This window comes from Montipora capricornis, chromosome 6 (genome assembly GCF_036669925.1).
Source record: "Montipora capricornis isolate CH-2021 chromosome 6, ASM3666992v2, whole genome shotgun sequence".
NCBI lineage: Eukaryota > Metazoa > Cnidaria > Anthozoa > Scleractinia > Acroporidae > Montipora > Montipora capricornis.
Genome location: NC_090888.1, coordinates 40,079,793 through 40,104,792, shown reverse-complemented (window position 1 = coordinate 40,104,792; position 25,000 = coordinate 40,079,793). Strand labels below are relative to the sequence as shown.

The 25,000-nt window shown below is 39.4% G+C and overlaps 2 protein-coding genes across 4 annotated transcripts in view; one reads left to right on the top strand and one right to left on the bottom strand.

Moving 5' to 3' along the window:
- Positions 1-4,456: 4,456 nt before the first annotated feature.
- Positions 4,457-7,481, top strand: LOC138052102 (manganese-dependent ADP-ribose/CDP-alcohol diphosphatase-like). Its single transcript, XM_068898465.1, has one exon. It carries the CDS (start codon positions 4,567-4,569, stop codon positions 5,602-5,604), a length of 1,038 nt encoding a protein of 345 aa, XP_068754566.1. The 5' UTR covers positions 4,457-4,566; the 3' UTR covers positions 5,605-7,481.
- A 10,259-nt stretch (positions 7,482-17,740) lies between these two features.
- LOC138052100 (uncharacterized) overlaps positions 17,741-25,000 on the bottom strand; it is a 20,859-nt gene continuing 13,599 nt past the window's right edge. For 2 of the 3 annotated variants that reach the window (XM_068898463.1, XM_068898462.1), the window contains exon 5: positions 19,417-25,000. This exon is cut by the window's right edge and continues 3,343 nt beyond it. Coding sequence is in view for 1 of the 3 variants with exons in the window: in XM_068898464.1 (XP_068754565.1) it covers positions 18,650-18,711 (62 nt within the window). In the remaining 2 variants the exon portion in view is untranslated. Of the gene's footprint in view, positions 18,712-19,416 lie in introns of those variants that run through there. The other variant, XM_068898464.1, reaches the window with a different exon arrangement.

Here is a 25,000-nt window from a genome sequence, read left to right as displayed (position 1 = left end):
AGCCTTGCACACCATAAAAGAAAGTGAAAGCGGTCAGCCAATATGACGGGTCCAAAGTTTTTAAGCTCTCTATTTTTGTTACTTTTCGTGAAATTTCTTCTGCACTTATCGCCAAACCTGAACGGATCACAGCATGATTATGTCGACGTCGGCTTGAATGAAACTACCAAAGTTGGATCTGAAGCTTGCTATCGTTCATCACGCTTTAGGATTGCATATGGCGGCATGTCGCAAGTGACTTCAAGTAAGAAGATGTGGAAACAAACCCAGGGCCTCAGTATAAATATCCTTGTCGAGACTGTGCCAAACCAGTGAAATGCAGTCAAAAAGGATTTCAATGTGACATGTGTGACATTTGGTACCATGCACGTTGTTGTGTCATAAATGATCATATTTATGACTCTTTAGCAAACAGCTCATGCATATGGATCTGAACCACCTGCGGTCTTCTAAACCTTCTCTTCTCATCTTGGCCAAAAATGAAGACCTCGTTCAACTAGCAGCAGATTGTAAGCCAGATATAATAATCGGGTCTGAAATATGGCTGACGAAAAATCACAGTACAGGGGAAATATTAATAGCAGACATGTATGAGATTGAGAGGAGAGACAGAGGAACTGACCCTCATGGGGGAGTGTTTATTGCTGTCAAGAAATATCTAATAGCCACTAGAGAACCTGAGCTTGAGACAGGCTGTGAAATCTTGTGGTGCAAGTTACAAATATCTGGTAAAAAGACATTGCACATTGGAGCCTATTATAGGCCGCATGAAAATGACGAAGAGGCTTTCTTATAACTAGAGAGATCTTTGTCTTTAGTAAACGTCAACCATCACATCCTCCTTGTTGGCGACTTCAATCTCTCAGGCTGGGACTGGAACGAACACACTGTTAAGTCCTGTAACCATCCATCACTCTACTACCAGTTTGGGGATATACTGGATGATAATAATAATTTAACCCAAGTGGTCGAACTACCCAGAAAGAAATCAAAACATCTTAGACCTGTTCATCACAAACAACCCAAACAGTGTTAAGAATGTCTTTGTTATACCAGGTATATCAGATCATGACTGCCCCGTTGTGGAGTTAGATTTAATACCAGTACGTTATAAACAGAAACCGCGTGAGACCCCTTTGTATAAAAGGGTTAAATGGGACAATATCTCGGAAGACTTAATGGCAGGATCTATCCAGGTAAAGACCAACACAGATGATAAAACTGTCAACGAAATGTGAATAGAATTTAAGGAGGCCATTGGTAAGGCAGTCGAAAAACACATCCCCATAGAAAAACAAAATCTAGAGATAATTTACCATGGGTCACTCCACAAATTCGTAAATTGTTACGTAGACGAGAAAAGCTGTCCATCAGGAAAAAACGGCAAAAAAAAGATGTCATCAATACAACAGTTGAGCGACTAAAAGCCCTAAAAAGGGTAATACAATGTGAAATGAGGAAAGCTTACTGGAGCTATGTTGAGTCAATAATTAATCCAACTGATGATCCACAAAGTCACACTGGAAGGAAACGTTTTTGGACCTTCATCAAACATCGCAAAACAGACACTATTGGGATTAAGTCCCTCTGCGATAAAGGTAGAGATGTGACCAGACCAGCGGAAATAGCAACCTTGTTAAATGACAATTTCCAGGCAATTTTTACAACAGAAACACCAGTGAGACCAGATCTCCTAAGTCGACCCTCACCTTACACTGACATGGCTGACATTAATCATATCAGAATCTGGCGTGCTCAAATTGCTAAACTCAAGGCCCATAAGGCGCCAGGTCCAGACCAAATCAGCCCCCGCGTATTGAAAGAAATGGCAAATGTGATTGCCCCAATACTAACTACAACATTTACGTAGGAAATCATATGACTCTGGTACTGTCCCTGAGGACTGGAAAACAGCAAACATCACTCCAGTCTTCAAGAAAGGAAAGAGATCTGATGCAGCAAACTACAGACCAATATCACTAACCTGTATAGTCTGTAAATTAACATATCCTGACAAGTCATATCATGAAACATGCAAATGATCATAACATCTTATGTGATCTACAACGTGGCTTCAGAGGAGGTAGATCTTGTGAAACACAGCTGGTGGAGTTTATTGATGATTTAGCATATAACATGCAGAATGGAGGTCAAATAGATGTAGCCATAATGGATTTCTCTAAAGCTTTTGACAAAGTTGGTCACCAAAGACTTCTTCTAACTCACTATGGAATTCGAGGAAAGACAAATAAATGGATACAAGCCTTCCTTAAAAATCGTACACAGAGAGTTGTCTTAAATGGGGAACATTCATGTTATACACATGTCAAGTCAGGAGTCCCCCAAGGATCAGTTTTCGGTCTATGTTTATTTTTACTTTACATCAATGATTTACCGGAGTCTCTGGTTTCAACTGTACGTCTTTTTGCAGATGATTCCCTGCTATACACAAGCTGACACCAAGTTTCTTCAGAGTGATTTAAAGAAGCTAAAACAGTGGGAGGAGAAATGGCTTATGGAAGTTAATGCTGATAAATGCCATGTTCTCAGTACGGGTCACTCATAAGCAGAACCCGATAATTCACGATTACACCCTTCATGGTAAAGTCCTTGAAACTGTGGACTCAGCAAAGTACCTGGGAGTCACCCTAACCCGCACATTGCAAGCAGAGCCTCCTTTTGTCGTTTTCTTTACTGACGAGGAGAAATGGATGCTCTGCCCAAATCGCGTCAACTCTTTGAAGCCGCCGCAGCCCGAACTTCTGGACTAGTCAATCTTGTTTTCTCTCGTCAAACCGGTTTTTCCAGTGCGAGCGTCCGTTTCGTGACAAAACCGATGGTTATAATTGAGCCCGTTGTACCATGAAAAACCAAGATGGCGGCGAGATGTGGCATATTAGGCTTGGGTTCGAGACTGTATCCTGGCAAAATGCAGCGCATATTCAATAAAGATCTTACTCGATCCATGCAGAGCCTTTCTCGAGAACGCCAAAATCGAGCAAGCAAAAGAAAGGCTCTGCTAGCAGGGCTCCTAACCCGAGACCTCAGGTGGAATCGTCACGTTGAAAACATTGCATATAAGGTGAATCAATCATTTGGTTTCCTCCGAAGAAATCTGAGAATTAATTCATCTAATCTAAAATCTTTGGTTTACAAGACCTTGGTTCGACCACTACTCGAATATTCTTTAGCAGCATGGGATCCCTATACCAAAGAAAATGTAGAAAAACTGGAAATGGTACAGAGACGTGCAGCTCGGTATGTTTTAAACCGGTACAATTACTATGCTACAGGAATTAGAATGGACCACCCTTGAAGAAAGACGGAAAAAGGATAGACTAGTTATGTTCTATAGAACCCACAATGACCAAACTGGAATAGACACTGGGAAATATCTGAAGCCGCTGGGCCGAGATAGCCGTCATGTCAACAACCAAGCTTATAAGGTCCCAGTCGCTTTTACTGATTATTATAAATTCTCCTACTTTCCAAGAAAAATAATTGAGTGGAACACTTTGCCAAACGAGACAGTAAATGCCTGTTCTCTGACGGCATTCACAAACTGCCTTTAATTTAATTCATAATATCATTTATTACTTTCATTTATCTATTTATTTATATATCGACCGCTGGCCGTTTTCCAATTTGCAAGAATCATCAATTATTGTGATGGAGGGAAATAAACGGTAGATAGATAGATAGATTGGCTTGCTGTAAGATCGAGTGAAGATGATACTTCTGACGCTTTCGGTAAGTGTATTTTTAGTGTTTCAGCGTGCTTTCCATCGTGAAAGCAAAGTTAACACGATCGACAAATTTTTGTGGAAACGACACCAATGTCCTCTTCTACGACAATCTTATGTTCCCGTAATTTTGAATGGCTTCGACAAGACCTTCTTCCACGGATTTCTCCCCAAAGAGACGTGGTACATGGTACTTTTGTAACAGCAACAGTAACCAGTTTTTAACAGCGTAGGAAAATTCACGTGCGGTATCAGACATAATTCAAACCCTGTCGTTTTATTATTTTTGGAATTTATATATTTTGGAGGTAGAAAAAACAAACAGCACTGTAACTAGTTTTAGATTTTGAATCTCCCTCCAAATTCTGGGGTTTCCTAATTACTTACCGACTTCCTGTCGGACTTCCATTCTTATGGAAGCGACCAATCTCAAAAATAGTTGAAGGCCATGGATTATCCCAGTCTCCCAGACTAGAGTCTCCCCGGGCGCTCACACGCTGACCAAAAAGGAAGACCTAAGACAGCAATGACCAGAACCAAGTTGCTGACCAGCAGTTTTCGTTAAAACAATGGTTTGCTGGGGGTGCTCAGTCTCGCGGGCTCAGAAAACCTGGTTGTGGTCATTGCTTTTCGACCAAAAAGCCCGAGGACTCTGGGTAGACTGGGTACGAGGTTGTGTATACGGAAGGGAAAACCCGCTGATGAAACTGAAACTGCTTGCTCAGTCGTTTTGCTGTCGGTTGATTTTGTTTTGTGTCCCTCGTAGCATCATTTGCGCCCGAGCAGACGTCAGAAAAAACTTCAGGTATTGAAAATTGTAACCATGGACTGCGAATTGGATAAAAAAGGTGAAGTTTTCTTCTCATTTGGTTTGATTACGGACATTCAGTACGCTGACATTGGAGATCGGCAGAATTTTTCAAAGACAAAATGGCGTCGATATCGAAATGCATTGCCTCTTTTACAAAGGGCAGTGACTCACTGGAAAACAGAGATTCCTTCTCCAATGTTTATCATTCAACTCGGAGATATCATTGATGGTTTCAATTCAGAGCTGGTGAATACAGATGAGAATAAGACGAATTTTTCACGAGAGGCTTTGGACGCTGTTTTACAAGAATTTTCCAGACTTCCTTCGAACATACCTGTGATACACAACATTGGAAATCACGAACTTTATAACTTCTCTCGAGATTACCTTGAGAAGTCGGCTCTACATCCCGCCAGCTCATGCTTTCACATGCATGAGAAAATTCCTGAGTGTGGCAATGATGGGACCAGACCGTTTTATTTCAGTTTCACACCTCATTCCAAGTTTTGCTTCGTGTACTTGGACAGCTATGAAATAAGCATTCTTGGAGTTGAGGAAACTTCTCAGCAGTACAAGAAAGCTGTTAAAATCTTGCGAAAGTACAACCAAAATGATGACCTTCACAGCCCAGAGGGTCTACATGGCCTTGAGCAGCGCTTTGTTAAATTCAATGGAGCTGTCAGTAGTACACAGTTGTCATGGCTTCACACTGTTCTTACTCAGGCTGAAAACAGCAACCAAAAAGCAGTGATATTTAGCCATGTTCCTTTATACCCTGAAATTGGAGGTGCAGTCACACTTTTGTGGAACTATGAGGATGTACTTCATGTGCTATGGCAGTTTGATTGTGTGGTTGCTTGCTTTCATGGTCACACTCATCAGTGGGATTATGCAAGGGACAGTCATGGGATTCATCACTGCATTTTTGATGCTGTGGTTGAAGCCCCACCAGATTCGAATGCATTTGCCACACTGCATGTGAAGAATGACTCTATTGTGATCAATGGTTTTGGTGTTACACCAAGTCGAGAGCTAAAATTCTACAAGTGATGACATCATCAGTTTGTCCTGAAATAAAGAGATACATTTGCAGATACAACAGTCTTATGTCAATGTACAAAAATTTGATTTGACGCTCTGACGGAGGGCTAATGCTCAAAATGTCAGCTTTTAGAATTTCTGTACGGTGACTAATTTACATTATCAACTCCGTTGATAAAACCAAATTTTTACATACTACTTCCCCGCAAACGCAGCACCACAGTTTCTTTAGAAACTACCCCATTCATTCATTATGTCAATGTAAATGTACTCAATCTATTTTTTTTTCTATTCACTGTTTCTTTTCCCTTTGCATTTTATTTAACCCTTTAAGCCTGGAGGGGACCCCCATTGATGAGTAAAATAGTCTAGTATTGGACAGAGTCAAATCAGTAAGTGGCACTACTGGGAGTTTAAGGGTTAAAGGGGTCATGGGTTTTTGAGTGTACCTAGATGTTGTCAAGGGAACCCTCCCTCATCCTAAAGGATGACTATGAACTGAAGGAGACAATGTTCACAATTAAATTTTGGTTTAATTTTTTTTCAGAACTGTTTGTATCAGATGGAAATAAATTTTAGAAATGCTTACTTTCACCTAAAAATTTCCTGGGAGTGACCATCTTGCGACATATTACGATTTCTCTGTTGATCACAAAGAGCCTCTGTCTTTAATGTCAATGGGGCATTCGTGACATCACCATAGGGAGCTTAAGCACATGCGTTTTTGAGACACGGACTTCAACTGGAAGTGAGCTGCTTGAGCTCCCTAATATGTGGTTCCTGGGGAAACTTGAAAACAAAACAATAAGCCATTCCAAAAAATTTCAAACTCATTTGTTGGTGAGCATTATGTCCTGTGAAAGTTATCCTTTTTTTTTTGGGAATTGATTGTTGGACCTTGTGATGTAATATTATTTTAGACATAGATTCAAGCCTCCCACTAGCTCTGTCAGTTGGGCCAGTTGACACAAATGACCACCAGTTTTGTGTACTTGACATCATGGGAAACTTCTACATTACATGCCCTCCATTCAAAGAATGTTATGGTGTTGAAATTTGCCTTTTGTAAATGATAAATAATATTTACGGTTCAGTGGGATATAAACTATTTAAACTTAGTGTTGATGTCCTGCCCACTGCATTTTCTAGTGTATTAGATTCTACCTTTGTACTCTGGAAAGTCTGCAAACTTTCTATACTAAAAGAAAGATTGTCAAGGTGTAGTGATCACTTTGATCTTAATGTTCAGCACTATTCATGGCATATTTATGAGTATTGCACAATGTTATGACATAATGCCAACCTTGAATTGCATGCAATAGGTGATCTTTTAACTCTTTTCAACACCAACATGTAATGCCCACGTCCAGTCTATGACCATATTTTGAAGTGTGTCAAAAACCATGTAGGACTAACTCAAAGAAAATCACTGACTCTTTTCTTTAGTCGCCGGATCAAAAAAACGGTTACACCCTTTTCTTTTTGTACTAATAATGCGAATCTTGTGATAATATCCTACCTTGTGAATTATGTTGTAATAATTTAAAAAATATTCAAATGACATGGTTCTATCTAGGGTATTTGAGGAGTAGAAGGTTCCCCCAAAATGCCCAGCTTCCCCCCAAAAATATTGTTAATCATTACAGTATATAAGTAAATATATCGGAAAAATTATCCAGACGCGACAAGGTCAGTTCACATGAAGTAAGTATTCCCGGTGTATGACAAGGAACGTGGAGTATTAAAAACTGCCGTCCTTTAATACAGCACACTCGGTTGTCGTGCTGTACATTCTTTTTAAGAGTTGTTAGCAAATAGCGGCCCTAAATGTAACATTGTCAGAACGTGATCACGACTAAAAAATGAAATAAAATACCATTGTAACATTTCTCAAAATTGTCTCTAAATGCACCAGATTTCATGTCAGCGCATATTCATTAAAAAAAAAAAATTCGAAGGAAGGAGAGGGGGGGGGGGGGGTTTGGGGGGAAGGGGCATGTCCCCGGACCCCCTTAGGAAGCTCGTGGACTTCGGCCACTTGGAACTTCTTCCCCAAACGATTAATCCTTGATAGAACTCTGAATGAGCTTGGAATAATTTTGATTTCAGAGCATATAAATATCGATTAATGTGCTGTCACTGTGTTGGACAATCGTTCTGTACCTTTTTTTCCAATATAATACTCTTACCTGCAAAAGAAATACCGCTAGTGCCTCACCTTTACTTAATATGTTGGATATTTTAGCAGAAGATATAATGTGTATCGTGTGCATGCTCTTAAGTTCACACTTGCATGCATGGGACAGGGTATCCTGTCAAAACAAGTTGACCACTTTTTCGAGTACACCATTAACATTCATCATTATAGCACCAGATATGCGGCCAACCTCTTAGACGTCAATCTTAGGCTAATTGCTTTCTCCAAAAGTGCTTCTCAATTATTAACCCTCTCCTAATTGTGAAAGTGTCTCCCCTCTTTTGTTGTTATGATTCCGACATAAATTAGATGGAGGCCAACTCGATGACCTTGCGGTTCTATTAGCCTTCATGCGTTTACTATAAGTCTCTTTTAATTGTTTTATCTTCTCTTTTGTGTTATAATATTGTCATATCAAAGTTACATTGTAACCAGTTAAGCGAAAATTAAGTGTTGTTTTTGATGTGTAAATGTAAATGTAAATGCTTAGTGGAAGTGCACTTAGCTATCAAGCTAGTTCACAGGCACCTCATATTAAATAATTTGAAAGAAACATGATTAAGAACCCCAACAGGCAGGAGGCATCCAGTTGGCTATTTACAAAGCGTGGTGGAGTCGAATCCGGGACAACCGGGAACAAATCCAAACCAGAGGCTAGAACAGGATTTCAACCCGGGGCAACCGCATACAAACCCAACGCCCTAACAACTGGACCACAACGTCCTTAAAAATTGAAAAATTAATATGCCCCACCATCCTCGGTCTGACCTTGCTTTAACCGTTGTGCCATAAAAAATAGCAACATTGCATTGGTTTTGGCTTTGTTCTTAAAATGTTTTTAATCAGAAAGTTTCGTTTTTGAGATGGCTTTTAGCCCTGCTTTCGTCCCGTCCACACGTAGCGCTTTCGCATCTTTTTCGTCCGTCGACACGTGTACGAAAACTTTTTAACGATAACCCGACTGCGCATGCCTTATACATGAGTATTCGCTCTTACGGTAACTATTTGGGTTGGAAAATTGTCCCACCAAGCGCTAGTACGTCCAGGTCCAACCCAAATCTTCGAGGTCTCTGCGGGCAACCACCAAGTCCTTGCAACTTTCCGCCTCTAGACACCGGTACTGAAAGTGGCCTAATAAAGGTCTGCTGCCCTCCAGATTAGTCAGCTTGAAGAAAAAACAAAGCTAAATTGCTTGAAACAGGCAATTAGGTTTAAAGTAAGCCCAAGTATTAAAGACAAGAAAGGGAAGCGCCTGTCCACCATCTTGAATAAGTCTGAAATGCGGATATCAGATTTCCAGCATTTTCATTGGCTCGTCGGACACAGGCTATCAGTTCATAGACCTTCTGTACCTAATTTGGTCAAAGAACGCCTCAGCAATAAAGTGAGCTGAAAAATGTTTTGCAGCTCTGAGAAAAAATAGCCGTTTTTGACCGGAATTGACCGAGGCAGAAAACGATGGAAGAGTTGTTGATCCTGGAGTTTTTAATAAAACAATTATTCTACTCGGGACTGCTGACATAAAATGATTATAACCAACTCGGCGCGCCTCGTTGGTTACCTATCACTTCATATCCAGCGCGCCCTCGTAGAATCAGTAATAATAATTGTTAAATGTTGCGCGGAGTGGATTGGAACTGATAGTGTGTTGTAAGCCTTTTTTGAAAAGTTCCGTTTTCGTCCATCCACTCGCACACACGAAAACAAGGGTTTCAAAAACGTCCACTCTGGAGAGTGTTTTTGAAAAGTTCCGTTTTCATCGGATACGTGTGGACATAAGCCGTATCCGTAAAAGAAAAAGTTTCGTTTTCATCATGAAACAGATAAGTTTGTACGGGGCCTAATCATTGTGGTTTTCAGTAGCTGGCACAATAAATTTTCCTTGTCACATAGGTGTAAAATTGTTGAGTACACTAACGGCTATCTTTGAATCAAATAATTTTTGAAGTCGCTATGCCAACCTTCAGCCATAACGCTTGCAGTGGAAATAGGATTTAGTTTAATACTTTTCTTCACAGCTCATTTTCATCGGATTATGAAAGATGTTTTCTCGCATTGCTGCAACCCATTGGTTGCATTGAACAGCTGGCTAAAAGAGTCCTAAACCTGGAATGAGCACCAAGTAAGATAAAGCCTCAAGAAGTATCGCCCAGGGCAACAGCTATCGAGCGTTTCTTAATATTATAAGAAAATTGCGAGCGTGAGAAAATGGTTAGAGAAATTGTATTTTTCAATTGCAAATCGAGAAATTGCTAGTACAACCTTACCACACCGTTTATGGTGCCACTCCCCGGTTGGATTAGTCACGTTCTCGAGGCTCAGTTGTCGGACAGATGGAAATCTTATATAAAGACTCAAAAAAAAAAAAAAATTAAATTAAATAAAAGGATTTTTTATTTTGTCGATACATGTTGATGACATATGTATGATGGACTACAAGAAGGCCAAACTAATCAGTAACACCGAAATGCACAAAATAATTATGGATCGCCAGTGAACTCTACAGCAGGACCTGAAAAAACAGCAAATGGTAAAATTGCGTCAGTGGCATGTACTCATTTGCTACAGTTTTCGGCCACGCATCCCCAATTACAGATGACATCAAAGGTGATATAAGGGGGCACGGCCTCAACCCAAACGTACAGCCCGCCTTGTTCCGGTAGAGGACCCTGTGAAGAGGGTAAAATCAAATGAAATAGTAGAAATGGGCCCAGCATTCAAGTCCCTTGGAAAAAGGTATTAAATTTCCCTTCCCTTATGAAAATCATCTTAACTCTTAAAATAACTGCATGCTTGACGCACTTTTTAATCCTCGTTCACAACATCAATTTACTCTGGAAATTTTTCGCATGATGTAATTTGCGCCCAGTTGATCAGTTAATTTTCTTCCCTGGCCACCATAAATTGTTTTGGGGCAGCGTCCTGGTTTGCGATAGGCTGGCTTTCTTTGGCGGCAGAGCGGTACTTTACCGCAGGGGATTGTTTTACCATGTGATTGATTCTCACCAGATCCGTCCTCTTTTGCTTGGCCAAAATGTGCCTCATTCATTTCACCACTGTACTCTGGAATGAATTGATATTTATTTTCTTCATCTGAAGTGCTAGAAATAGATGATTTGGCGCTATCTGCGGAAAAAGGAAAAAGTTAACGAATCATTGTTTCATAAAAGCTTTTGACCTTCTTCAGTATTGGATATTGAGTCTACCCACACATAACATTTGACTATTAATAACAATTATCACATATGTTAGTGTCATTATCTCAATTTTGATTGGCTACAAGCAGCTAATTCTTGCTGGCTCTGTTTCCGTTACGTGTATATGTAGATGTGAAGTCACCTACCACGCAAACCAGTCACCTCCCGTTCGTAACCTCTTCCCTTCGGAGATGGGGTGGGACTTTACGACAGAAAAAGAATGGTTACTAAGGAAGCTCTTTAGTCAAGCGCCCTACAAAAAGGTTGCATAAATGGTTCTTTGAAGTAACTTTTTCAAAGGAAATCTGACATCACTTCAATCAGAAGGGGCATGCGCAACTAGTCCCAGTCCTCTGCCGTGTGTTTCAGTGAAACACATTTAAAAACTCCCAGGAAACGAAAGGATGAGGCGGGGTTTTTCACCGGATTGGAACCGTCCCTTCATTTTTCGTAAACTGTAGCATGGAAATTTTTATTTGGACAAAAAAATGGAACTGATATTTTGAAAAGTGTATCAAAGGAGGGCGTTATGACGTCAAAATTGTTTTGAGAAATATATATTTTAAAAATCTATGCTACAGATTAATTTTTTTGCTAGAATGTTCTCATACTGTTGCGTTAAAATTTTTTGACATAGTTAACTCGCTGAGTTTTTGGGATTTTTTGTTTTGGTCACGTGATTTACCGAATATGGTTGAGAGGCGGACAAGAAATGTTAAATGGAACACACTTGGCCAAAAAAAGGTTAATTGTAGAGTTAAATGACAGTGACCACTTTTTTTTGTGAGAACTCGTGTCCTTACACTTGTCTTTACAAGTGCTCAGGAATGTGCATAATAAAACAATTATTGGATTAAGTTTTCGCATGATTGAATTATCAAGACCTCGGTCTATTTTATTCGGCTTCTGCAGAAACATACACGCTTCGCGGCTCGGTGATTATCCACCACTAACCATCAACGTTGAAGTGAATAGTTATTTTACTATAAACTAATTAAAAACAGTGAGATCACATAGCACAAGAAGATGATTCCCGTGATACTTCGCTTATCAAAGCCAAAAGTATTACTTAAACTTTAATCAGGAAAAACCTATTTCGGATCTACTTTCAACTCAAATAGTAGATCCGAAATAGGTTTTTCTTGATTAAAGTAATATAAAGATGATTTTAACTCATTTATTCAAGGCTACAACAATTACAGTATTTTCGGGCGTTTCGGGCGCAAATCCCGCGCGAGTTTCTCTGAGGTGCGGAGTTAAAAATTATTCCACGAGCGCGTGTTGGATACTCGGAGTTGGCTATTGGCTATAACCAGTCTCATAACCAACAAACTCGAATGGAATAATTGTTGTATTCAATTGTTTATTAAATTCTGATCTGAACACTTGGACGCTTGGAAATTAAAGCTAACCAGTTTCCAGCTTGGCAACACTTGAGGCAATCAGTGTCCATATTAGGTCATTCGGTATATAAGCTGATGACCGAGATTGAGTGAACCAATAAGAAAACTAGATAATTAGCAACTATTCACCGAAGTGGAGGTGGCTAGCAGTAAGATAATATACAGCACAAAAAATTAATTTGGATGTTTTCTTCACTTGTCACGGATGCAAATCGGGACGCCATTTTTTCCCGAGTTGCTCGGAGGTAAATAGCACAGGATATTCGGAGTTTGACGAGCCAATCAGCGCCCGCGTTCAACGCTATGCACTGTTTTAGTATATACTAAGAACGGATATTTGGAGTTTGAGTAGCCAATCAGAGAGGGCCTCCAACGCTATCCACTGTTTTATTATATACCAATTCTCGCTGTCATTTCCCTGGACGAATAAAGGATATTCACGTTGTTTTAGGTCTGATTCTTTGCTACTTGTTACGTCCGAGGTACATAGGAAAGCAACAATAACGTCACAAAACTGACAATGCGTTTAATGAGGACAACAAACCTCTGCACGTTTTACGGAGGTAGCCTTCTTTGATTTCTAATACAACAAAAGATGTAAAATAACCAAAACCAGCATACAGTTTGTAGCCTAAAAATTAATAAATACCTCGCTGAAATATGTGATTCCGTTCCAAAGAAGGAAATTGATTAATTAACGAGAAGTACACATATCTGGCCAGTTTGATTCACAATAGCCCTTTTCATGGTTAGTTTTTCTCAGTTGCATTACAATGTAATCTAACGTGGATGCGAGGCAATTTCGGGCTATTTTGTAGTTTTAACCCGAAATTGCCTCGCATTCACCTTAGATTACATTGTAATGCAAATTAGAAAAACTAACCGTGAAAAGGGCTATTGGCTATGTTTTGAAATAATCGCCATGAGATAGACCAAATCGGCTAACTCAATGCTGTGCCCAATTAAAGTCTCCCGGGGTTAAGATTCTTTGTGTATTGTATTTGCATTATAACGCTTTATTCCCAAAGGGTTTGAATTGGGTCCCAGAAGCCCGTTCCTGGTACACCTTCTTCCAAAATGGCCGCCATTTCTTTTACCTTAGCTAAAACTACTCTGAGAAATCTTGAAGTCTTCGTCGGCTCACAAAATAAGCAAACGGATTTCATGCCAATAGCATTTAATTGGTCTACAGCCGGATCACAAGATGGACAAGTGCAAGAATCACTACTTTTTCTGACATTGACTCGGTGAGCCCAAACAAGTGACCGGTGATGTCAACGAAAACTTTCAGAATTATAGAGTTTGTTTTTCGATCACTATTTCAATTGCTTAAAGTCTTTCATAACTAAAACAAAAACACGCCGTCTCCTAACTAATGACTTTTTCTTTAATTGCTAGTTACTTTGTCTGCCTACAATTTTTCCGTTTTAAAAGATACAGAGTGATTTGGTCATAATATAAACGGTTATCCTGGCGTTTAGAACAACTGGTCACGTCTTTCCTACCTTTTAGAAACCTCTCCAGCTCCTCTTCAAAATCTTTCGCTTTTTCTGATAAGGTCCTGGCTCCAACAACGGTGATAAACAGAGAATAGGCAATGATAATCTCTATCATCTTCGCCATCTTCAACTTACTAACAATTCTAATCTAGACTGCTTATGCTTTGCGACTTTGTAAGCTTTTAAATCTTAGTCAGATATTCAATATCGACATCTAGATTCTCTTTGTATCGTTTATGTATATATATTCATCAGTGGGTCTCTTGTTGTATAATGATTAATCAGGCCTATTATCCTCTTTGTTCTGGAGGAAAAACTCCTTTTATTTAATTTCACACATGCTAGCGGGACGAGAGAAGCCGATAAATAAGCATAAATTTAGCAATTATTCTTAAAGATCTCCGAGGACAATTTAATCCCGTGGGCAATATAAAATGTACTGAACTTGAAGTATTTAGAAGCGCGTTTACCCAGACAAACGTCAGGCTGACATGACTTTTTTACGTGTTTCGCCAAAAATCAAAGTAACCCAGTCCATTTATTATATTTTTTCTGTTTTCTTAATTTTTTTATGACAAGCAGAACATGACCGTCAACCATCTGTGGCACGAAAGCGAAGATGATCGTCGCTCACCTTGTAGGTAAAAAAAGCCGAAAAATTCGTATCCAAAAGCCAAAAAAATTAGTAAACCATACTGTCAACACATGTGACGCCGATTCAAATGAGATGCGCTGGCGTTAACACCTTAAATATAATCCAAGAAACTAAATATCGAGGGTTAATGATCGATAGTGTAGGGTATTCTAATACAGTATACCCCTGAGAAAATTCCTGTTTGATTGGCAAAGGCCATGATATGAAAGGGATCCAGTTGCATACTTTTCTCCTCCGCAAAAGAAGCAAGTAAAATGCTCTTTACAATGAAAAAAGATTTGTTTGTGACGTGGCCGCACCCAAAAATTTCCAACACCCTAGTTAGAGTTAGTGAGAAACACATCCCGGAGAATAGCACTGAGCCATCCATTGCCCTAAAATGACCGAGAGGATAAACCTTTATGAAAAAGTTAGGTACGATGAAAATATAGAACAAGAAATTAAAATGAGCTAAGACAATGTAAAGAAGACTGAAAATAAGGAACGAGACAAAGGTAGATCTTTAAGGTTTTTTTTATTATTTTGAGATAATGATCACATCAGTAAAGTACGTGTTTCTGCCTTGCAACTATACCGTGAGGTTAACTAACCTTGATTGTTCAATTAATAGAGGATTGTTAATTTCAGCGTAATGCGCTGTAGTTAATCAGTTCAACCCCTCAGAGCTTTCCCAAATCTCTATTGAACATTTTTAGGCCATTTGTGAGAAAGAATAAAACAAATTTTTGTTATCCTCTGTTAAAATGATAGAGCTGAATATAGCAATGGACAGGGTCCATATCAAGAGTGAACCAGATGTTAAGTTTGGAGTGAAACGGTCGATGCTGAACAATCGTGTGTTGGTTAGGGTTTTTGTGATATCGAGAATGATGCAGGTCAACAGCCAAAGAGTGGAATCAGCCGAGGACAAACGCCTATAGGTTTACTGCACTTGCAAAGATCTTGATGATCGAGTTTAAAGGTACATTACAATTACAATTGTCTAGAGATGATTTTTCGTGAATGTACCAAAACCGAGAATGGAGAGGCCATTCCGTTCATTGTTGCATGTTATAGATCAAAGGTTTCGAAGGGGAGGTTATGGTCCAATGCCATTGAAATGCATGGTGATCATGAACATCAGGACTAAACTAGGGAATTCGAAATTTTGATCGCTTTCCAAAGATCAGTTAAGCATATATTTTTGCCCACCGTCTTTCGCCAACTAAATTAAATGGTAATTTGCATTATTTATTTTCTATCTGGAAATTCGACGGCTGGCACCACTTATTTCATCTTCAAACTCCGGCTTAAAAATCTTGCTGCTACTTTATCGTTGGGGTGCTACACTCCTACAATGTCTCATGTAATTTAATGCAATTAGCCCTGGAGGCCATTTTCAATTTTAAACCTCGACAGCTGATGTTACGATTTAATTGCAGAACTTCTTGGAATCACCAATGGAGAAAGAGAGGCTTCTTTTATTTCTGTTGGAAGAAAAAGGGGAAAAACCTGTTAATTCATGGAAAGCCGGACTAAAAAGATGCAGTTACATGGGCATAAGTAAAAAATAGGCACGCATTGCGTACGTGTGGTAGTGCAGTCAACTGAGCTGCGTTTTGTTTCCCAGGAGATTCCACTTGTCTTAGCGTAATGTGTAGCATTAATAGTACACGATACTGTTTTGGTACCGTATATCTTTGTAGTGCCATGGTTGATGTCTTAGGTAAATAGCCCCATGGAGAAGACAAGTGTTTGCTAGTAAATACTAAACCCAGAAAGTTTGAAGAAATTAAAAGGGAATGAAGAAACATTGGCTTCGAGGCTGACATGTTTATTATTTCCAAATTCCCTTGCAACTTTTTCATCACTATAAGCCTCTGATAGTTTTCCAAGACAACGTTTCACTGAAGTTAAGCCCTGTCCGGCCGCGCCGGGATGGGTGATCTCAAAATATACGACTTTCTGTCAGAAACAAAGGGCCGTAAATTTTATTTTAACGCTAAAAAAATGCGAAAATAAATATTGATATACAGTTTTTAGGAAGAGCAGGAGGAAGTTTTCAGGTAGTGTCTATCGACAATAAAATATGTTGCCATCGGCAACAAAATTTGCGTCATGAAAACAACAAATTTTGAACCGCGAATATAAAAAGTTACCATCAGCGAAAAACATTATAGGAGATTTTTGATACGTTCAATTTTTCTATTGCACTATTGGCCGCACAATTAAATCGCGAAATCGAAAGTGACGTCGATTTCAGCGGCCGCCATGATCAAGTATACTTCGTGTTTAGGGACCGGTCATTTATAAGAGGGGGGGTGGGCTGGTGCAAATGGGGTGGGGGGTCATACATAAAATTGTGCAACCGTTTCTGAGGGGCCATGTATTTTTGTGCATTCAAATTTCCATTCCACAAAAAAAGAATCAACAACAAGTCAAATATTATTTATTATCAAAATGATGGCATAACAAACCAACATAACATGGTGTATAGCAGTCCTTTCACATTGGAAAAATTATTCAGTATTACTTAGGGACAAACGTCAGGCTGACATGACTTTTTTATGTGTTTCGCCAAAAATCAAAGTAACCCAGTCCATTTATTATATTTTTTCTGTTTTCTTAATTTTTTTATGACAAGCAGAACATGACCGTCAACCATCTGTGGCACGAAAGCGAAGATGATCGTCGCTCACCTTGTAGGTAAAAAAAGCCGAAAAATTCGTATCCAAAAGCCAAAAAAATTAGTAAACCATACTGTCAACACATGTGACGCCGATTCAAATGAGATGCGCTGGCGTTAACACCTTAAATATAATCCAAGAAACTAAATATCGAGGGTTAATGATCGATAGTGTAGGGTATTCTAATACAGTATACCCCTGAGAAAATTCCTGTTTGATTGGCAAAGGCCATGATATGAAAGGGATCCAGTTGCATACTTTTCTCCTCCGCAAAAGAAGCAAGTAAAATGCTCTTTACAATGAAAAAAGATTTGTTTGTGACGTGGCCGCACCCAAAAATTTCCAACACCCTAGTTAGAGTTAGTGAGAAACACATCCCGGAGAATAGCACTGAGCCATCCATTGCCCTAAAATGACCGAGAGGATAAACCTTTATGAAAAAGTTAGGTACGATGAAAATATAGAACAAGAAATTAAAATGAGCTAAGACAATGTAAAGAAGACTGAAAATAAGGAACGAGACAAAGGTAGATCTTTAAGGTTTTTTTTATTATTTTGAGATAATGATCACATCAGTAAAGTACGTGTTTCTGCCCTGCAACTATACCGTGAGGTTAACTAACCTTGATTGTTCAATTAATAGAGGATTGTTAATTTCAGCGTAATGCGCTGTAGTTAATCAGTTCAACCCCTCAGAGCTTTCCCAAATCTCTATTGAACATTTTTAGGCCATTTGTGAGAAAGAATAAAACAAATTTTTGTTATCCTCTGTTAAAATGATAGAGCTGAATATAGCAATGGACAGGGTCCATATCAAGAGTGAACCAGATGTTAAGTTTGGAGTGAAACGGTCGATGCTGAACAATCGTGTGTTGGTTAGGGTTTTTGTGATATCGAGAATGATGCAGGTCAACAGCCAAAGAGTGGAATCAGCCGAGGACAAACGCCTATAGGTTTACTGCACTTGCAAAGATCTTGATGATCGAGTTTAAAGGTACATTACAATTACAATTGTCTAGAGATGATTTTTCGTGAATGTACCAAAACCGAGAATGGAGAGGCCATTCCGTTCATTGTTGCATGTTATAGATCAAAGGTTTCGAAGGGGAGGTTATGGTCCAATGCCATTGAAATGCATGGTGATCATGAACATCAGGACTAAACTAGGGAATTCGAAATTTTGATCGCTTTCCAAAGATCAGTTAAGCATATATTTTTGCCCACCGTCTTTCGCCAACTAAATTAAATGGTAATTTGCATTATTTATTTTCTATCTGGAAATTCGACGGCTGGCACCACTTATTTCATCTTCAAACTCCGGCTTAAAAATCTTGCTGCTACTTTATCGTTGGGGTGCTACACTCCTACAATGTCTCATGTAATTTAATGCAATTAGCCCTGGAGGCCATTTTCAATTTTAAACCTCGACAGCTGATGTTACGATTTAATTGCAGAACTTCTTGGAATCACCAATGGAGAAAGAGAGGCTTCTTTTATTTCTGTTGGAAGAAAAAGGGGAAAAAACCTGTTAATTCATGGAAAGCCGGACTAAAAAGATGCAGTTACATGGGCATAAGTAAAAAATAGGCACGCATTGCGTACGTGTGGTAGTGCAGTCAACTGAGCTGCGTTTTGTTTCCCAGGAGATTCCACTTGTCTTAGCGTAATGTGTAGCATTAATAGTACACGATACTGTTTTGGTACCGTATATCTTTGTAGTGCCATGGTTGATGTCTTAGGTAAATAGCCCCATGGAGAAGACAAGTGTTTGCTAGTAAATACTAAACCCAGAAAGTTTGAAGAAATTAAAAGGGAATGAAGAAACATTGGCTTCGAGGCTGACATGTTTATTATTTCCAAATTCCCTTGCAACTTTTTCATCACTATAAGCCTCTGATAGTTTTCCAAGACAACGTTTCACTGAAGTTAAGCCCTGTCCGGCCGCGCCGGGATGGGTGATCTCAAAATATACGACTTTCTGTCAGAAACAAAGGGCCGTAAATTTTATTTTAACGCTAAAAAAATGCGAAAATAAATATTGATATACAGTTTTTAGGAAGAGCAGGAGGAAGTTTTCAGGTAGTGTCTATCGACAATAAATATGTTGCCATCGGCAACAAAATTTGCGTCATGAAAACAACAAATTTTGAACCGCGAATATAAAAAGTTATCATCAGCGAAAAACATTATAGGAGATTTTTGATACGTTCAATTTTTCTATTGCACTATTGGCCGCACAATTAAATCGCGAAATCGAAAGTGACGTCGATTTCAGCGGCCGCCATGATCAAGTATACTTCGTGTTTAGGGACCGGTCATTTATAAGAGGGGGGGTGGGCTGGTGCAAATGGGGTGGGGGGTCATACATAAAATTGTGCAACCGTTTCTGAGGGGCCATGTATTTTTGTGCATTCAAATTTCCATTCCACAAAAAAAGAATCAACAACAAGTCAAATATTATTTATTATCAAAATGATGGCATAACAAACCAACATAACATGGTGTATAGCAGTCCTTTCACATTGGAAAAATTATTCAGTATTACTTAGGGTGCGTTCGATTGACCGTATTCCGGAATAGGAATACATGGAATATAAGTTAGATATACTTCGTTTTTACGGAGATTCACATTAAAATTGTCAAACATCTGCTAAAATGGTATTTTAAACATATTTTTATTATCCTTCCTGCTTCGAAACGCGCCAAACATACCGTTTTAGTCATCACTCCACGTATTCTTATTCCGGAATAGCGTCAATCGAACGCGCCCTTAGTATCACTGTCTTCTGATTCACTGTTTGAAGAGCTGATAGAGGGCAAGTACTCTTGAGCCAGTAAACGTGTGTCTCTTTTAAGGATATTAGAGTAGCCACATTGGCTTCCTTAACTGGAATCTCACCATCAGACACTAGTTTGGAGATTAAACCAATATAGCAGGTCTACATCAGCTGTATAGCTGCCAATACTTCAACCTGCTCGAACAAATAAATAACAAACAAATAAACAAACCAAAAGTCTCTTCTTCTCATCTAACTTTTCTCTTATGTGCCTTTCTCTCATTTTCTTTTTTTGAACACTTTTTTGATTCAAACTTCAGAATGTGTCCACGAAACACATCCTTACATATGTTGTCTGCATCCTGTAGATGTTGAATGTTTTGGAAATTTTTTTCTGATCATTGTCAGCACTGTGATCCTTCCTTCTCAAAATCTCTTTGGCTGCCCTTCCCATCTATAAGTTTGCCAGACTTAAAATAGAGGCTGTTCAGGTGATCTTTGTTATCTTTCTTTTCCTTCTCAACTTCCGCTTGTACTTTTACTAGCTTTTGTATATTTCCTCTCAGAATCAATTGGTCTGATGGCATGTGAACATATTTCTCGTCAAAAAACTTCCACGCAGCGCCAGGATTTCTCTTGCTCAATATGGCGTCAACAGTTGCGGAAATCTCTGAAACATGTTGATGGCTTTCATATTGGCGTCTTCCTTCGCAGTGAAATAGCTTCACGAATTCAGGAGTATCTATCTGTACACTTGCTATAACATGCCTCGTAGAATTTGGGCAGCACTTCATTCATGAACTTTGCTCTGTCCGTTTTTGGGTTTGGTATCCAGCCATATTTCGTTTGCTCCCAAGGACGCGTTTTGTTATTACTTGGCCTTTGAAATTCAATACCCCAAAACTCAATGTTTGATGACTTGTAGAGAGCACTGTTGATGAACTGGATTTTTCTTTATTTGCACCACATTCCTGTGCTTCTCCTGTTAAATTTTCCTTTCTGTTTCTTAAAAAAACGTTTTAACTCAACCTAGGACATACCTGAGAGGCGGATATTAATGAATGTAACTTGAATTTCATGATACCACCTATCCTGATACCTTCAAAGTTCAAACAGCAAAAAAGCGTCCATTTAAGCGTCCATCTAATTTTTTGACCCCTTCCCTGCAAAGGCCCTCTTGGAAAAGCTTTAATTCAGCAAATTCTAGAAATCCTTGCAACGAGCGTTCATTAGCCTGCGTTTCATCCGCCAATTTTCCCTGCTAGCAAAGGTCTCTTTTCTTTTGCGTTCTCTGGGTTGACGAGTACGGGAGAAGAGATCTCTGCCATGGGTCGAAACTCGCTCTGATCCAAACGCCGTCAATAACGTTGGGCGCATTCTTCAAACCGCATGCCCCATGATATGTTTGCTGACTCTGACTTGAGCCCACTGTGTCCCACGCATTCCTTTACAGTAATTTCGCTGTTGTTAAGTGAGCCCACACAACATGAAGTATGACGTAAGGATTCGGTCGCTAAGTAACCGCCGTGCATGTTCAACACAGTGAATTTCGACCCACAGCAGAGGTCTCTTCTCCCGTACTCGTCAACCCAGCGAACGCAAAACACTGAAAAGAGACCTCTGCTAGCAGGGAACCGCCATTTTAGATTTACACAAGTACTGGGAACGAAAGTTCCAGTCCTTCAGTGGTTGAAAGCATGGAATTATAAAACAGCAGATATCGAGATCAACGACAAAAAGTCAGAGAGGGATGGAAATTGTGAACAGAAATTCAGGTTTATATCATCTGGACAAAAGTGCAGCTTTTCGTTCTCTGAATTAACAACTTGGACAAGGGGGGAACAACTTGGACAAGCTAGAGGGATTGTTAAACGAACTACTAGCAAGTTACTGGGCAAGATATTGAATGGGTTGATTTACATCTTAAATCACCTGCTTGCACAAAGTAAGCATTCGAGCAAAGCAATTGGTTTCATTTCCTTTGAAAATGCTTATGGGCTTTATTATGGCTTCTTTGATAGCTCTCCTAAAGAAGCTTTCTTCCGTGATCATTTACTTCATAGAGATCATGGCTTGTGTGTTATTACAACTGAAGTGTTTGGAAAACGTTATATTTTATTGTTAGTGTTCAGAAATCTTAAAGCTCGAAAAACTTTCAGGAGAAAATGCATTAAGTCTTTTGAGCGGTCAACGATTTCCTCTTGACTCTGAATATTGAACTCAATGGACACAGAATATGATCGCATGGTACTAAAAGAATTTATATTTGCACTTCATTCAAAATCTGAAACATATCAACTGGGAATCAAGATTCAGACCCTTGACTTGAAATTTGATAAATCATTACTTTCGGAAAGGTGGAAGTGCAAACTTGAAGGTGAAAAGATACCTTAACAGAAAAGTTGACTAAGTTGAAGGACTTAGAAAAAAGGAAAGCGCTTCTTCTCCGAGGAAAGCACAGCAAAGGACGCGCAAAATTGCTCAAGATCTTGTAGCTACCAATAGACTAAAGAAGAGAAAGTTAGGGGTATGAACACCACAACTGCTGGATTCAGAAGACGAAACCTTTATAGCCAAGGCAATTTCAAGAAAGAGTACTTTTCACGGAAGACGGCATGAAACTACGCTATATACCAACAACAGAGTAAAGAAAAGAGACTTCCTTTCCCTCGCCAACTATTCGTTCATGAAACGTGGTAAAAAGCTTATAAAGTTAGCAACCACAGTAGCGAATCGAGGAAAGCTCAAAAATGTGAGGTCTACTGCTGCCAAGTCACATGTTGGAAAGTTGCTCTGGTGTACCAAGAAGCCCCCGAAAACAGAAGACCATGACACAGTGAGCACACATCACTAGCGTGCTCATGTTTTGACTGCCAATCTTACAATGTTTTCTGAAAGTCAGAAAGAGCATACCCTTGTCGTCAGTATGACAATAAGGCATATTTACGGCCTGGCACAGATGTGGGAGCGGAGAAATACGAAAGCTGTTGTAGTAGTATGTTGTAGTATGATGTCTGTGATCCCAATGAGCAGAAGAAACTTTCGCAACACGATTTTAACAATCCTAAAGTAAATCAGACCCCTGCATCATTTTGATTGATTGAGCAGCATATTAAAAATATCCAAGAAAAAGATGAATTAATAAGCTACCAAGATCAAAGCCTGGTCATCATTCGTCCAAAATACTTCATTGGAATTAAGTGGTGGTAGCGTGTGAGCCTCAGATTACATGCGCTTAAGTTATGAAGTTTCACAACTCTTTCAGGAGAATCCACAGAAAACTCATTTGAGTACTGAGTTGCAAAGGCTAGCCATTGGTTCCCATGATTTCGTATATTATTTTACTGATCTGACAATGGCGGAAGATGTCATGCGCGTTACAACTGAAACAGGTTGTAAGAACTTCTGCTACGAGCAGGACAAACTTGTTTGGTTTCAAAATCAAATCAGCGAAATCACAATCCAATACAAAGAGTCTTTTCATTTAGAATCTGAGCAAGAAATAGGAAGTTAACTACTGGAAACGCTCTCGGGCCTTCGGAAAAGGCAGAATTGGTTCAAACACAAATGTTAGCGCATACACGACAGGGAAAGTTATGGGATGTAACCAAGGATATCTTAAGTAATTGTCGGCAATACCTCAATGATTTAGACCATTTGAAATGTCCCAAGTACTGTTCTGCTACAACGTTCTCATAACCACTGATGCAGGCTTCGGAGTCAGTGTAACCAACGTTGAAGTGCATTTTGGGGATATTGACATTACATCATCTGAGCGCGTTAATAGAATTCACCGCGCTCCAGGGGACTCTGCACAAAACGAGGCTGAGAGAACAAACGCACCAATGGGTGATGCCCTAGTAGATGGAACAGCATGGGAGTATTTGAAGCCCTTTGATGGCATCACAGATGAAGAAATCAAGAAACTATCTGCTTCGGAAGTAAAAGAAAGAGAGGCAATTTGTACGGAAAAGAATGCTTGGGAAGTGGCTAGAGAGGTGAAAGCCATGGTTGACGAGGTGGTCTTGCTAAAGACTACTTAAGTGCTATACAACTGCAGCATTCTTTCTCAACAAATCGTATATTATGAAGTATGCAAATGCTAAAACAGATGCTGCAAAACATTCTGTTCCTGGATACTACTACTTTAAGACAATATATTCATTTATGAATAACCACTGTATCATTAGAGAGATCTTCCTTGAATATTTCAAAGGAGCCTGTCAATTGAGAAAACGGTGAAAGTGGTATACTCTGCGACTTCTGCAGCACAAGAAAACACTGCTGTAAGGAGATTAAACATGTTGCGAGGCCATTTCCTGACAACGAAAGTGATGGGCATCATTACCTTCCTTTGTCTAAAATCCCAGCAAACAACAGGCTTGTCGATGATTACATATCAAGAATACAGCTGAAAGAAGCATACGCATCAGAGAAGTGCTTCTTGCTTGGATGATCCCACCAGTATCTCGAAATTCTCAAGAGAATTTGTTATGGCTCAGGGATGCGTGGAAGACTATTTGCAGCATTTGACATTACTCGATCTTAAGTAAGACAAAAGAAAGAAGGAAAGACTGGCTAAAAAGTCAGCTAAGGCAAGCAAGACAACATACCAAGAGTATGATTGGAATGCGATGTTTAAAGATGGCTCCCTTAGCAAGCAGATAATTAGCAGTTGTTAGCGATAAATACTTGAAGCATCACGGGCTTCGCATTGCATCAAACAAGCATGCAAAGGTAATGGAGGTGCAAAGGCACAGTATTCAACAACAGATACAAGGTTTTACACAAAAAGAGGGAAGTCCACTCTGCAGTAGGGAAAATGAAGAAGAATACTTATCTTTTGATGATGAAGGCGTTCAAACAGACTATGTCCATGCCGAGATTGGCTTGAATTCAGAGAATGATGATGAGGAAGGGGTTGATATTCCGATCTCAGTGACAAACAACTACTAGATCTGGGAGGAGGGCCACTCGCTATTTGCTTTAAGTAGTTCGGTGAGTTTTATTT

Coding starts and splice junctions, on each gene's coding strand:
- LOC138052102 (XM_068898465.1), top strand. CDS start 4,567: ATGGACTGCGAATTGGATAAAAAAGGTGAAGTTTTCTTCTCATTTGGT.